General features: G+C 39.5%; 2 protein-coding genes across 3 annotated transcripts; one reads left to right on the forward strand and one right to left on the reverse strand.

The window, feature by feature from the left end:
* Nucleotides 1-5,006: 5,006 nt before the first annotated feature.
* On the reverse strand, nucleotides 5,007-7,459 carry cmc2 (C-x(9)-C motif containing 2). Of its 2 annotated transcripts, XM_031314132.2 has the most exons (5): nucleotides 7,131-7,459; nucleotides 6,793-6,866; nucleotides 5,999-6,069; nucleotides 5,839-5,910; nucleotides 5,007-5,715 (listed from the first exon to the last, which is right to left on the reverse strand). In XM_031314132.2, the coding sequence occupies exons 2-5, from the start codon at nucleotides 6,827-6,829 to the stop codon at nucleotides 5,632-5,634; spliced, it is 264 nt and encodes an 87-aa protein (XP_031169992.1). In that variant the 5' UTR covers nucleotides 6,830-6,866; nucleotides 7,131-7,459; the 3' UTR covers nucleotides 5,007-5,631. The 2 variants fall into 2 exon arrangements, with proteins under 2 accessions (XP_031169992.1, XP_031169993.1); XM_031314133.2 differs by lacking the exon at nucleotides 6,793-6,866 and having other exon boundaries at nucleotides 5,999-6,115; nucleotides 7,131-7,455.
* Nucleotides 7,460-8,524: 1,065 nt separating this feature from the next.
* On the forward strand, nucleotides 8,525-13,727 carry cenpn (centromere protein N). Its single transcript, XM_031314131.2, has 10 exons — nucleotides 8,525-8,857; nucleotides 8,978-9,023; nucleotides 9,491-9,550; nucleotides 9,851-9,924; nucleotides 10,060-10,233; nucleotides 10,343-10,444; nucleotides 12,216-12,270; nucleotides 12,434-12,543; nucleotides 12,720-12,843; nucleotides 13,203-13,727. Exons 1-10 carry the CDS (start codon nucleotides 8,687-8,689, stop codon nucleotides 13,322-13,324), a joined length of 1,038 nt encoding a protein of 345 aa, XP_031169991.1. The 5' UTR covers nucleotides 8,525-8,686; the 3' UTR covers nucleotides 13,325-13,727.
* The last annotated feature ends 2,200 nt before the right edge of the window (nucleotides 13,728-15,927 follow it).

A 15,927-nucleotide genomic window follows, 5' to 3' on the forward strand; every position in this document is an offset into this window, starting at 1 on the left:
GTGTGTGTGTGCGTGTGCGTGCGCGTGCGTGTGCGTGCGCAGGGGTATTTTGGTGACGGTAATGTTATTAGTGTTGTAAGTTAGCAGTAGACTTAATTAACCCGACCCAGGGTGAGTCTGATGAAAACTGATGTATCTGCCCGGTTCAACTCTGAGATTTTCTTGCATTGCACAGCACTGTGAAGGAATAATCTCCGAGATTACATTATGTTCTGCCAGCTCACAGCAATTTAATACAATAGCAGGAAAAGAGTCCCCCCCGCTGTTGTAAAGCGTTCTGCATGTGGTGTCTGCGTGTGATGTGCAGGTTACCTTCCCCCCCAAACACGGACACATACAGATACATCTCGCTGCCACTTGTCTGTAGCTGGTTGTGCTTTGCATGTGTGGGATTTTGAAACGTCCTTAAATTCGAGAATTGTCGTTTGTTTATTCAAAGTCAAAGAAAGTCCAAAGTAGTGCAACTTTGCACATTTTTGTTGGTCTGAGGTGTATGTCACATTTTAGCTGCCAAAACTCCGCTACTCTCTGTCTCTGGTCCTCAGGGTGAGAGGGGGAGTGGTCAGCGGCTAGAGCGGCAAAAGCCAATGTGTGCTTCTTTTAGCGATATATATTTAACGATATCTTTTGCATTTCTAATCCAAACAACGTCGAACTTGGCACTGCACTTACTCGTGCCCGTATCAAGACACCTGTCAAGTTTGAAATCCATCGAACTAACAGTTCGAGAGATATTCGCATAACACACAGACAGGCAGACAGACAGACTTCCTGCAATTTATAGATAGATTATCACAATCACAATAAATTTGCTTCCGTTACATGAAATAAAGATTAATACCCATGTACTAATGAGACCGTCTGGTGATTAGTGCATAAGTAAATACAATATAATTGTTAATAAATAAATAAAGTTTTTTTTCACCTGCAACAAAAACGGCAAGAGAATGATTAAACTTTTATATACAAATGAAATCATTGAATGCAAATCAGAAAGATAAGTGGAAATGGAGAACACTGGAAGCCTCATGGGAATGCTAGCACTAAATCTATAAATGTGTCCGTTCTTAATCAAATGGCACTTTGGGTTTGAGTACAAAATTACTTTCTATGATTAAATGAAGGGGTGGCACATATCACATGGAAGGATTCAGAAATGGATTTTATCCCATTTAGTTTGAGCTACATATAGTAGCCGTGCATGCAGTACCGTGGTGGTTCATATGTATAACATGGCTTCCAGTTATCAATGCAGAAAGTCATTGTGTGAAATGCGTGATCATCATGCTGACATTACCTGACAGTTATTTCTTAGTTGTGTATTTCTTTTCAGAGCACACAAAAGAGATGATAATGGCTTGGTCCTCATGCTAATCACATTGTGACTACACTAATTGTCAGTGATCTATATTGTGGAAACGCAAACAGTCATGTAGCTGGAGTCGACTTTGTCCTTATCTGCATGTGATGATCCAAGATTTCAAGAAATTTTATATTGCGATGTGTATTATACTTAGGGATCTATTTTCTTTTACCAAAAAAATGTAGGTCTGTGAAAATTGTTTTGTAAATCTCGGAAGATATTTGTAAATTTTTGCAGTGGTACAAATGCAGTACATAATGATATATGATGTGGACTGTTTTGTGTAACTAATGGCATGTAATATACTGTACATATACATGTGTTGCCTGTCTGAATACCTTGTATTTCAGGGTATGTTTTGTATAAACATTGTAAGTATTGTTAGAAATGGTGCCGTTTATTTTTGTATTTATTTGAGATAACTGTTTGGATGTGCAGTGCCATGTGGTTTCCTTTGCTCCAGAAGAACCCCAACTCTCTTCATCATACTTTCTAAATTATCCCATAAAAACTTTGAACAAAATGGGTCAGATCATTTATACTTGAATTATTTCAAAACCAAAATAAACACTATTCTCACTTGAATGTTAACATTTTCAGTTGACATGAGATTAGGTATTTTGTTGTAGGTTATCAAAAGGCATCTCAGATAATTAGGGCTGGGCATCGTTCAAACATTTTTTGATACCGGTACCGATACCAATACCGTGACTTTGATACCGGTTCCTGAACAATACTTTTTTCAATACCAATTTTATAAAATCAATTTTAACAAAAAGAGATTACAACATTACACATTATGGCACAAATATTTTTATTTTTCAGCTCCTACTACGTGAGCCCCGTCTCTGTGCGTAACGTAGTTCTTGCTTGGATTTAGGGTCCCAAGAAGAGATGAGACCGACCTGTGTAACGTGGCTACTGAATGCAAATCAATCAGCTCCACTGAGCGATAATCACACTGATCCTTCAAGACATGGGTCTTCTTTTCAGCGTGTCACCTGAGATATAAAATGCATTTCATTACTTGTTTTGAACTATTAGTTTCTCTTTTAGGCATTAAATCCAAATTCCCACCTCAGCATGAAGTTTGAAGTGGGCTTGATAATAAAAGCTGAATAAGTTATAACATAAAAAGAACTACTCATAGTTGCTCCCTTATTTATTGCAAATGACTGTGTTTGTCTTTTATAACCACAATATCATGTATGGTCCTATGTATGTGTTTCCCTATGGTGTTTCCTTATTCATGTTTTTTTTTTTCTCTCCGCATTGTCTCAAAGCACACCTTGGGGTGCCTTACAATTTAAATATCTGTCAAAGTCAACGATGTATCCATACGTTGTGATGGGTAGAGTGAGCTGCTTCAAATAAAGAAACAGTGCTTTCACAATGTTTTTTGTTTGACATTTTTTCAAACCACTAGAAGTTTGTCGGTAGTTTTCTATTAGATAGATAGATAGATAGATAGATATGAATTCCCAGTCAGCTAACCTAACCTTACCTCAACACTTAGAGAACCTCATCACAACTTTGATTTGGTAGGTAAGGTCACATATCGAACCCCCATGATACTACCCAGTAGTAAATAAAAAGCAAATATTCACTAAAATAATTGTATCAATAAGACAAAGCATGTCCACAGTCGTTCTCTTTTTTGGTGTGATATTGCAATATTTAACAAAAAATTATTCAGAAATAAAGGACATGAGCTTGATTTTCGAAATGTTTTCTGGTCACATCTTTCAGTGCTGTTTTCTTTGAACTCAGTCCAGTGGTTAGACAGGCAGGCACTTGCTATTTCCTGTGATGTTTTTGAGGAAGTAAGAGTCCTTAAAAATAAGCTGAAGAAAATCCAAGCATAAAGGTCCACTTAATAATGATTCTGAGCCCTTAACAGCATCTCATGGTACTCACTCAGCGAACGGAGATGTCCAGGTGTCATTTCATTAACTAAATGTGAACTTTCAGTTACATGAACACAAGGTGATCGACCAAGGGCCAGTAGACAGCCGAAGAAAGATTGAGGAGACTATCCTTAGGCAAAAATAGGGGTTAGGTGACCACTAGTCTATATCCTTCGCGTTCCACTTCCGGGATTGCTCCGGTGCTGCAGGAAATTGCGCCGGATGAATGTATTTTCCGTTTCTTTCCACTTTCTTTGTGTTGGAATTTTAAATTCTGTGGATTTATGAGGACTATTGTTGACTGCTCCTCAGATCTCTGCAGGGTAAATTGAGACAGCTAGCTAGACTATCTGTCCAATCTGAGTTTTCTCTGCAAGACTATTTTGTAGCGGCTCTGTGCGGAGTTTAGCACCGCCCATGATGATTCTGATTGATTTAAAGAAATGCCATTAAACCAGAGCATGTTTTCCTCCCATCCTCGAATGCTATGTGGAGTAGCCAGACCCTCCTTCAGCAGAGATGACCACTAGTTAACATGTAACCGAAGATTCCCATTTAGGAGACATGACACCTTTACCAGCTCCAGTTGCTGAATGAAGACCATGAGATGCAGTTGAAATCTTTAAAATATTAATAACTGGACCTTAGAGCTTAGATTCTCTTTACACCTTGATCAGGATTTCTGCAGGGTTCACCAAGTTAAATCTAACGCTTTGGCTAAATTGAATGCGTAAATGTCTTTTTAATAACATAGAATGTTATTCCCATTAAGCAGTCATTCCGGTCAAAGTGTAAAAGAATTAGTATAATTATATTAATTTTTTTTTGTTGCTAAAACAGACCCTTACACATTAAGAGACATTAGCTTCATAGCTACTATTGCTAGCAGTAGTGACAGTGCTTGCTATAGTCTCCTGCATGCACAATCCACCGTTGCAACAATCCCACTTGAGGTTTATAGATGTACAACATCTCCTGGCAGCCCGTGAATGGATACAAAAGATATTTTATATATAAATATAAAATAATTTATATACTATTCTTATGTTATAAACGTAAATATTTTTAGATACTGACTGCTACTTTGTTTTACAATGATGACACACTATCAAAGCATGGATTCTTAAATTAACTGATAATTTCACTTTATTTGAAAGCAATCAAACTTGTAACGAATCAACATGATTCCCCATTCAAATAAACGTTCAAACAACAATGTGTGTTCAATATGTACACTACCGGTCACTTCCGGTTTGGGGTCACTTAGAAATTTCCATTCCACTCCATTATAGACAGAATACCAGCTGAGATCAGTTGCATTGTTTTTTTTAACCAGGGCAGCAGTTTTCAGATTACGTAATTGCAAAAGGGTTATCCAATGTTTTCTCAGTTAGCCTTTTAAAATGATATCAGATTAGTAAACAGAATGTGCCTTTGGAACATTGGATGAATGGTTGCTGATAATGGGCAATGTAGATATTGCATTAAAGATCTGCCACTTCTTTCTACAACAGTCAAGAACCCTTTTGCAATTATGTAAACACATAATGTAATCTGAAAACTGCTGCCCTGATTAAAAAAAACAATGCAACTGATCTCAGCTGGTATTCTGTCTGTAATGGAGTGGAATGGGAATTTCTAAGTGACCCCAAACTTTTGACCGGTAGTTTATGTTCATGGGTGGATGTTCAAATTGAGAGGAAAACGCAGCCATTGGTCATCCTGTTTTGGATCTCTTTTTTTTATTCTTTTTTTTTTTTTACATGCATCGCCGATACCCTGAAATTGACTCTCCCTGTTTTCATGAATAAAACAGATACCACAATATTCCTGAGGTGTCCTGCTAACTTATATAATGGTTTGATGAAAGGGTTCTGCCCTGAGCTACACTAATCTCTTTGATGGAGCTGTAGAGTACTGCTACTACAGAGGGGGGAAATAAATGATGATCTCTAACAGCAATCTTTAATCCAAAGTACTAGACGCTGTTGTTTTATGCTGACCTAAAATGCAAGTTTAAGTCTGTGCAGATAGTAAAAAGTCAAAAGTGTGTAAAAAGGGTTCACACCACAGTAAATATATGAGAAAGCTGTGCATGTTAACCTATCATTGCTGGTATATGAGCCCAATATTTAAATAATTTGCCTCTCAACTGAAACCAAATAATACATAGTAATAACAGGACGTGACACTTCGGTCAATGCTAATATAATACACACTCCGCTGAATGTACAAAGAGACTTCCTCTGTCTTGACATAAGAACAGCAGGGGAGGCCTGTTACACAGTGTCATGCTTAATTCAATTTCCTATTATCTGGATACTTTTAACTTCCAGTGGCAAAGTTGCAGTAAAATGTCCTTCAGAGCTGCTCTTTGGGCCCTTCTTTCAGCCTCTTCTTCATCTCTTGTGCATGTTGCTTGCTGCGCTCCCGCTTTTCCAGTCTCTGTTGAATGGTAAAGAAACAAAGAAAGCATTAATAATTATAAAAAAGTTTTGATAATACCAAAAAGTTGTCAAAGCGCTTGTTGTGTCTCATTCACAAAGTGCATTAAAATAACTGACAGACCTCTTTCTTCAGGCAGCGACGCATAGCGCGGTCCACATCGTTACACGTGCCAAAGAACTTCAAGACATTGTGCTGAGGGTAACATGAAACATGAAACACATTGTGGGTTTTCTGTGTATATGAAGCACACAGCAATCAAATAACTGAGAGAGTGATGTACCTCAGTGTGGCACTGCCTCAGAAGAGTTATCAGTTCATTACACTCATCCGTGTGCAGGTGAGGTGACAGGTCAGGGTGCATGTTGAGTTAAGGGCTTACTGTACCTCTGAGGCCATACTGAAAATTCACAAACAAGAGGAGCACTGAGCATTGAGTTGACAATTACTGTTGAATATTACTGTAAGAGATGTCATTTAGTGTGGCCGGGTTAGCTCAGTTGGTAGAGCAGGCGCACATATATTGAGGTTTACTCCTCGACGCAGCGGCCGCGGGTTCGACTCCGACCTGCGGCCCTTTGCTGCATGTCATTCCCCCTCTCTCTCCCCTTTCATGTCTTCATCTGTCCTGTGGGAAAAAAAGACCTAATAATGCCCCAAAAAATAATAATAATAAAAAAAAAGAGATGTCATTTAGTAGCAACACATCCGCCTTTAAACATAGTTGTGCTTTCTGCACTACTGCACTTTTCCATTACATAGGAATATGCTGAACATACTAAGGCTGCAACCAATGGTTGTTTTTATAATTGATTTGTGTATTTAGTCTATTAATTAATCCAGTCTAGAAAATGTCCAAAAATAGAGTCAAAATGTCACATGTTCCCAGAGCCAAATGTGACATCTTCAAATTGCTTGTTGGCTTAAAATCTGGAACCGGTGGATGTTTGCCATTTTTGCTTGATAAATGGCTTAAATAATTAATCGATTGAGCAATTGTTTCATCGCTACTTTATACACACCACGTCAACTCAGCATTGCCATGCTTATGCAGAGGACATGATGTTTAAAGGATACTAATGCCTCCCCATCCCTCTCCTTCCTGAGCTGTCATTGTAATGATGGAGTTTGTTTTTCCAGTAGACACTTACCTGCACACACACACACACACACACACACACACACACACACACACACAGATAGAGAGAGGGAGAGTATACATCAATGTGACACTACCTGCATTCACCCTGAATCCTCTGGACAAGACGACTCTGGATCATGCTCGCTTGTATAGATATTAGGTGTTTTCACATTGGATTGTAATAGAATAGCTAACTTCTTACACATACTGTTTATCTACTGGTTTATTATAAGCGATTTAATAACACTTTGCACTGCAACTATGATACCCTTACCAGTGGAAAGGATGTGTCATCTGAATAATGTCCCAGGAAGCCTCGGTGAAATGTCACTTTAGCTAACTGCTAATGTCAGGCCTCAGCTAACGTTTATCGTTTGTAACACAGCATAGATCCATGCAAGAACTACGTAGGGGTTCGTCTTTCTCCCCGTAGAATGACGACGCAGGTTACTACTCTACAGTTTTGACTACATATGCTGGTCTTTGTACTAACGCGAATGTAACCTACAAAAACTGTAAGGACCTGTAGGACACGCTGCCTGATACAACCATGGATGTATTTTGACAACAGTTGAAGCTTGTCGTAACTGCTTGGCGAATTGAGTGACAACGGTGAACCAGCGAATCGGCATTCGCTTTTTTTCTCAACACACCAATGGCATGCGTTCTTATCATAAAAGGCGGGACATTTGATGACGGAAGTTTACAGGAGATACAAGATGTTTCTCCTTAACGTACTTCCGTTTTAGCTTATGGATGCAGTTCACATTTGTTTTGTTTTACGCTTGGCCTGTTGTCCTTTTTGGGAGGTGGTTACAATTGTTGCTTCTAGTGTTGCTGTGACAGTACAGTGTGTATCCTGTCTTATTTTAGTTAACGATCATGTAATGGCCAATGCCAGTGATGGACATAAATGCTTGATTTGCATGATTCCACTTAACAATGTTGCTTTTACGTCTCAAAAGCATTTGAGATGATGGCCCTGCTGCTGCAATGTTCCATTCTGGTGGACAAAGGGCCCAGTGTGACCTTAACTTACTTGATTAATGTTTTTGTTTTTTTATATATAGTGACTGGACTGAAGTGGGATCTTAAAAGTTAGCATTTTTCTTTGAGCACCAGAGAAATGCTCATAGGAAATTGTTAACAATGAAAACAGATGTGGGTATGTAGCAGAACATTGTTTTTTCTTCTTTCCCTCCCAACAGTTTCAGTTTGTTCACAAAACAAAAATACAAGTATGATCAAGAAATAATGAACATATGTTAAATGGGACAACCTGGTAGGCCTAAGCTCTAACTACCTAACTCTATATGAAGTAGTTCAAACTAGCTCCACCTCAACCATCTACAGCAGTAAAACGCTGCCTACACATTGATGCATCGATCAGTATTAACAATATTTTGGTCACAGGGAATATTTTACTACATTTTATTGTTGATGCTTTAAGTTCATATACGGACTTATGCACTTTTATTACGAAGGATTTGGAATGTCTTTTACTTACAATTTATGATCCTTTATCGAATACTTCTTCCGCCACTGTGCAGAGGTTACTAATTGTAGATCATAGTAGCAGAGAGTAGTATCTGGAGCGACGGTACTAGAGATACTACCACTCCACCACAACAGGGGGCGCTAAAGGAAACGCGTAAGATTTTCTGGCGATATCTGATTGGTTGAATTGTTTGGTCTTTTGAAGGCGGTTTGTTTGGAATTGTACTAGCTACTGCCAGAGACGGTTTAGAATCTAGAACAGAGGATCTTTACTACTGCCATCGTACAAACATTTCATTACATATAATTAACCTAGCTACTGTCCGAAGAAGAATGGATGAATCTACGAAACGCTTACTGCAGCGACTCATGAGACGGATACCGACTCAAATGCTAAGAACAACGCTGGACAAGTGGGGCCGTTTGACTGGGGAACAGCTACAGTCCATGGATTTTACTCAGTCAAAATGGGCGTTAACGGAAAAACTACTCGCCATTTGCGAGGTAAGCGGCTCTTTTCCTGAAATATAAGTTGTATTAAATTTACAGTGTAAAAAAAAGGACAGCCTGACTAGCGTTGGTGTGTATTTCCTGTCTTTTTAACCTCGCTTCTTATCTGTACAGGAAAATGAGTTGGCAGTTAAACACATCACAGAACTCGAGATGATATGTAAGTCAAGTGGAATTGTTTTCTCATTTGACAACCTACCATACCATGTACGTACATACCAATCCAATAACGTTTCTAGGGCTGTCCTCGACTAAAGAAATTCTTAGTCGACTAACACTTATATGATTTTGTCGATTAATCGATTAGTTGATGTAATTGACAGAGCTGTGCTCTTTGAGAGGTGGTAAAGACTAGAAAAGCACAATATAAATGTAGCCTAGTCTGTAAAACTGAGTTTCTCCACAATTAATCCTGCAAAAGCACCACTTTAAATCTTGTGTTTACCAGAAATGTGCTCATAAGTTTCTTGGAAATGAGTAATTAAGCATGAATAAGCATAAAAAATGCGTCATCAACTAAAGAAATCTTAGTCGACTAAGACCAAAACGACCGATTAGTCGACTAATCGACTAAGAGGTGGCAGCCCTAAACGTTTCTTGTGTCCCTTTGGTGTCATTGTCTCTCAGATATCATTGACAATCCAAACCAAGGAATGTGGTATGCCTTCCAGCTCATGGACCCTGAAGGTATGTCAAAACACTTGTACCATGGAGGACTGAAAGCCTGCAGCTTTTCATTCTAACCATACACTACAGCTGCTTTTGGGATCAGGGCTTCCTTTCTGGTTGAAAGTTTTGGTAACTTTCAGTCCTGCGGGAGTCTCACCGTGGGTTTTAAAGTTTTATAGAGCAACATTTTTGCTCTTTGTGTGGTCGTGTCACATATTCTTTATCTGTTTATGATTTTATCTGTATATGCTTATGATGAAGTTGAGTTTACTAATCAAGCCCATATTGTTTCTTCAATGTTTGATTATCGTTTTCTAGATGATGCTCACTCTGTAGAGCTGACGCAGTTCAAGGAACAATTTAAATCTCACCTCAGAGAGCTCATAAGACATGTAAGCCAGATTTTCCTCCTCGCACAAGTTACAAATATTACTAATTTTACAGTTTTATCTTTTGAAAGACATTGTATGGGCTTGTTTGTGTTTAACATCCAATATTAAAAGTCTGCTTTTCACATTGCATTCAAGGTGTCTGTCAAAATAAAGAAGCACACAGATGAAGCTGTATGGATTCGGATTGCATGGGGAGACACCTTCTCTCGGCCTAACCACATGAAACCAACATATGTTGTTCACTCTCTTCAAACCCCTTATGTCTTTGTGACCAGCCTGACTTCGAAGCAAAAGCCCCTGTTATCCCAGGTGAGGATTGAGTTTCATATTCAATCCATGACATTGTTTGTGTTGCCAGGTTGCAGTGTTTTTTTCTGTCTTTCCATTCCCCTTTTTAAGAGAGTGATGTACTTTGCAGGCCTTGGTTCTGTCCGCCAGATATCAAGCTATCAAGGATGCTAACCTCAGTGGGCGGAAACTCACTGCCATTAGAGACCTGCTGATGAGGCAGTATCACCAGGTAAGTCGTTTCTAACTACACACCATACAAAGCTCTGTATGCCCTGTCTTCTCCACTTAAAGCTTGATTTATTGTCCTGCGGAGGCTCCACGCAGAGCTTTCGCTGTAGCCTACGTAAGTTGCCTTAAGTTTATATTTGTGCGTTGGTGTGTGCGTCGATTTCTTGAAGAGAATAGCAGGGCTGGCATATGTGTATGCGCGTGGTGAGTGTGTGGCAGAGCTAGTGAGAGAGTAACGGCGATTAGCTTCGGAGCGAGTACCGACTCTAGATTCATAGTGAGAGAAACAAAGTGTCTCCCCTGTGGTTTCTGACCACGGTGGGAAATCTGTAGCGCTCCTTGATTTCATGTTGTTTATGGAGAAGTAGAACCAGGAAATGCGTAGGCAGGCGTCCATGCTTACATGTACAGGTCCTATCCCCCGACCAATCCCCTAACCCTAACCACTCGAGGTGAAATGCCTAACCCCAACCAATCGGGCTGCTTCGTAGGGTGGGTCTTGGCGTGGCCATAGTGGGATTCGTAATTTTGCCGCCGCGACGTGTAGTTAAATTTTTTGAGAGGTGCACGTCAGGCTACGGCGTGTGTTCCGTGTCTCCACATATGTACGTACGTAGCCACGGCGTAGATTTAATGCAGAAGCATAAATCACGCTTCGCATTGCCGATAAGCATTGGAGTGTTTTTATAATTGTCCTGTCAGTCACTGAACTCTGCCATCATGTACTAAAGTTTCTGATTTTGGAGTAAACTTATCTTTATTATCTTAATATTGATAACACAAAAGGTTTACAATCCTAATAATTAACTGTGAAAAGCATGTTAGCCATTAAAGGGATGTTTTGTCAAAGGGGTTACAGGAAATCTATTGTAAATGTAAATCATGTTGCCGGACTCCTTCCTGGTTCAAGTTTGACCTTTGCAGGTGTCTCTCGTCGTAGTATGCAAAACTCATGTCTTAAATGACTGTACCGTGTATACAATATTTTCACTGTCAAATGAGTGGTTTAGATGTGAACGTTTAAGTTGAGGTTTGCTGTAACCTTACTAGTTGTCTAACTAGTTGGAATGGTCAGAATGGTCATGCCATTACTGTACTATCTCTCAGTTTGGCTTAATAACATACAAACACATGGCAACAATTGTCACTCGGTCTGCATATTACCATTTACGCAACATTAACCGCGTCCGTCCATCTCTCACATCTGATAGCACAGCCATTCTTGTTCATAACCTGGTTACATCACGCATTGATTACTGTAATTCCCTTCTCTATGGTCTTCCCTGCAAATCCATACACAAACTTCAGCTGGTTCAGAACTCTGCTGCTCGCATCATCACCAGAACCCCTTCTATTAATCGTATCACTCCTGTTCTTCAGCAGCTTCGTTGGCTCCCGGTTTAAATAACGCATTGATTATAAGATCCTGCTTCTGACCTTCGAGGCCATTCACAACCTCGCCCCTCTCTGCCTCACTGATCTCTTCACATCAACACACATTAGTACATAGTTTTTTCTTGTAACATGACCTTGAGTGCTTTGAAAGGCGCCTATAAATCAAATGTATTATTATTAGTATTATTAATAAACAAAATGTTTTAACTACACAATGTCACGGTCTGTGTCTAGGGAGCCACTGAACAAAGTGGAACCTATTATAACACTTGATTAGGGTTTTCTAATGAAAAGCACAACTGTGGAAGATAGTTTACAAAATTGTGAATTATGTTTTTGGGTGGATTTTGATTTTCTTTTGTTTTGTTTGTTTCTAGGTGTTTCCCACCAGGTATCCCACCCCTCTTGCAGAAAATAATCAAACTGTCTCAAGTATGTTTATCAAATCATTTGATCGAACCAAAGCTACTTTGATATTTGTATGTCACACATACTTTAGCATTATTTGCTTAGCTGAATTTATTTGGTCTTTATGTGTACTTCTGGTAGAGTTCTGTATTGTGACGTATGTATTTGGCTTGCCATCTATTTCCAGACCAACACATAGAAAGAGAACAAGCTGTGCCTGCAGCAAACAGACTTCAGGCAGCCTATGAGGCCTTTGGTGGTGGGATGTTACCTCAGCTACAGTCTGCAGTTTACAAGGTATCCTGAGGCATGCTTGTGTTTAAAACACTGAGTTTCAGCATTTCAGTTTTGATAGTTGGGTATCAAAGTTAAAAAATAAAAAAAAGTGCATAACTTGTCTCACTATATCAGTTTGAAGTTTAAAAAAAAAGGTCAGTATCAGTTTGGAATTAAGTTTTGTGTTCTTTCCTCAGCTGGAGACAAAATTCAGAGACCACAGCAACAAGACCATGACAGAGCGGGAGGAGCCCTTCAGATGTGTTGTCAAATTTGCAAGCACCAACCTCCTGGAGTCACTCAGACACTGTGCATCTTCAGGTACAAAGTATTTGTAAGCCACAGCCATGCGTGTTTTTAAGAAAGAAATGAGACTGATGTTGTAACGCAGTAAAACAGAGTATTTTGAATGTTTCATAATCCTGGCGATTCCATAAATGACCACAAGGGGGCACACACATACACACACTAGAGGAATATCCCCACTCACTGTAACGTTTTTAAAACATTATATATCATGAATATGTCATGGTCAGTGCATTTAAAGATTTTTTTTCTTTTACCCCTCTGTTGCTGAATTATTTGTCATTTTAACCATGTTAACAAATTCATAAATAATTGAATGACTGTTTGTTTCTTAAGTCAGTTCAACTAATTTGATGTATTTTTATATTTTACAGGAATTGCCTCCACCCCTGTCACACCTCTGCTCTCCTCTATCCCCCTAAAAGGAAAGAATTATTTTGTTATCACAGACAATGGCCCTGGTCCCTCCTCACAAATGCGCCAACCACAGAACTGATGGGTGACAGGCTCTTGATTTAAAGCATTCACAGTGTGGCCTACCATGTCTAGTCCACCCATGGTTTGCCTTTACCATTCTATCATCGATCCAATGTGTCTTTATGTGCTTACATTTTCAAATATGTCAGTAGTTGGCAGTAGATAATTGTGATTTTATTATCTTTTGTTGGTGTTTAAGTGGCAGAATGTTACTACCATGACATGTTTTGTATGTCCAAATGAAATATAAAAGCAAGATTTTTAATATTCTTGAAGGTTGTAACTTGTATTAATTTTATCCCACACACTAGTCATCATTCCATCTTTTTTCTGTATTTTTCATCAAGCTCTAGTGTTCCATAAACGTGTTATGGAGTATTTGCTTGTGAAAGGTATGCTGGAAGTAAACTAGCTCCTCATAAGTGGGCATGTACTGTCATTGTTTAAATGGTTCATTTAAACTCTATGGTCTGTGCACAAACCATTTAAAGGGTAGGTTCACATTTTATCAAATCACTCTTAAAACAACACTCACATGCCCACACATACATTAAAGAGTTTCTCTAGGCTTCTCTTGATATATATGATATTCTGTATATTGCCTCCGGCAATACCAATATATGTGTATGTGGTCGAGTACATACACATGTGGCTGAGAAGCCTTTTAACCCTTGTGTTGTCTTCCCTTCAACCTTGAAAAAACACATTTTTCCGACATTTTTGACGCCTTTTTTCACAATTTGTTTTTGCTTTTTCCAACATTTTAAATTTTTAAATTTTTCTTCTACACATTTTCAGCGCTTATTTCTACGTACCATATTTTCTTTATTCATTAACACAAGGTTAAATGGTGTGCGGACTCCGCCTACTCTGTACTCAGCAGGCGTACGCCAGCATGGTACGTGGTGCGGACCCAGTGTGCAACGGGCTCTTGTTTGGTGGGTGAGTCAGAAATGTTGTCCAAGGGCGCACGGATAGCTCAGGTACGTAGAGGTTTACTCCTCGACGCAGCGGGCCCGGGTTCGACTCCGACCTGCGGCCCTTTGCTGCATGTCATTCCCCCTCTCTCTCCCCTTTCATGTCTTCTGCTGTCCTATCAAAATAAAGGCTGAAAATGGCCAAAAAATCTTAAAAAAAATAAAAATGTTGGCCAAATTAACAACGACGTGTTTGTAAACTGCCGTATTAAAAACGCAGTGCGCATAATGGTTCCAACTAAATGTATTTAGAGGAAAACATTTAATTGGAGAACATCCGACGGTATTTGCATTTCAGGCTTCGGTCTCAGTCTTATAACTTACTGTCCTCGAGCTAGCTGATTCCCAGTCTGGAATCCAGTTTCCTTTCTATATTTAAATATTAATAGTACCCATTACATGAAAATGATTATCTCCTTACTTTTTCACGAGAGGATACATTTTAATCAATGTATTAAATACAGTGAGGAAAATAAGTATTTGAACACACTGCTATTTTGCAAGTTCTCCCACTTAGAAATCATGGAGGGGTCTGAAATTGTCATCGTAGGTGCATGTCCACTGTGAGAGACATAATCTAAAAAAAAAATCCAGAAATCACAATATATGATTTTTTAACTATTTATTTGTATGATACAGCTGCAAATAAGTATTTGAACACCTGTCTATCAGCTAGAATTCTGACCCTCAAAGACCTGTTAGTCTGCCTTTAAAATGTCCACCTCCACTCCATTTATTATCCTAAATTAGATGCACCTGTTTGAGGTCGTTAGCTGCATAAAGACACCTGTCCACCCCATACAATCAGTAAGAATCCAACTACTAACATGGCCAAAACCAAAGAGCTGTCCAAAGACACAAGAGACAAAATTGTACACCTCCACAAGGCTGGAGAGGGCTACGGGGAAATTGCCAAGCAGCTTGGTGAAAAAAGGTCCACTGTTGGAGCAATCATTAGAAAATGGAAGAAGCTAAACATGACTGTCAGTCTCCCTTGGACTGGGGCTCCATGCAAGATCTCACCTCGTAGGGTCTCAATGATCCTAAGAAAGGTGAGAAATCAGCCCAGAACTACACGGGAGGAGCTGGTCAATGACCTGAAAAGAGCTGGGACCACCGTTTCCAAGGTTACTGTTGTTAATACACTAAGACGTCATGGCTTGAAATCATGCATGGCACGGAAGGTTCCCCTGCTTAAACCAGCACATGTCAAGGTTTCTGTGTCTTAAGTTTGCCAATGACAATTTGGATGATCCAGAGGAGTCATGGGAGAAAGTCATGTGGTCAGATGAGACCAAAATAGAACTTTTTGGTCATAATTCCACTAACCGTGTTTGGAGGAAGAAGAATGATGAGTACCATCCCAAGAACACCATCCCTACTGTGAAGCATGGGGGTGGTAGCATCATGCTTTGGGGGTGTTTGTCTGCACATGGGACAGGGCGACTGCACTGTATTAAGGAGAGGATGACCGGGGCCATGTATTGCGAGATTTTGGGGAACAACCTCCTTCCCTCTGTTAGAGCATTGAAGATGGGTCGAGGCTGGGTCTTCCAACATGACAATGACCCGAAGCACACAGCCAGGATAACCAAGGAGTGGCTCTGTAAGAAGCATATCAAGGTTCTGGCGTGGCCTAGCCAGT

This window comes from Sander lucioperca, chromosome 3 (assembly GCF_008315115.2).
Source record: "Sander lucioperca isolate FBNREF2018 chromosome 3, SLUC_FBN_1.2, whole genome shotgun sequence".
NCBI classification, from domain to species: domain Eukaryota; kingdom Metazoa; phylum Chordata; class Actinopteri; order Perciformes; family Percidae; genus Sander; species Sander lucioperca.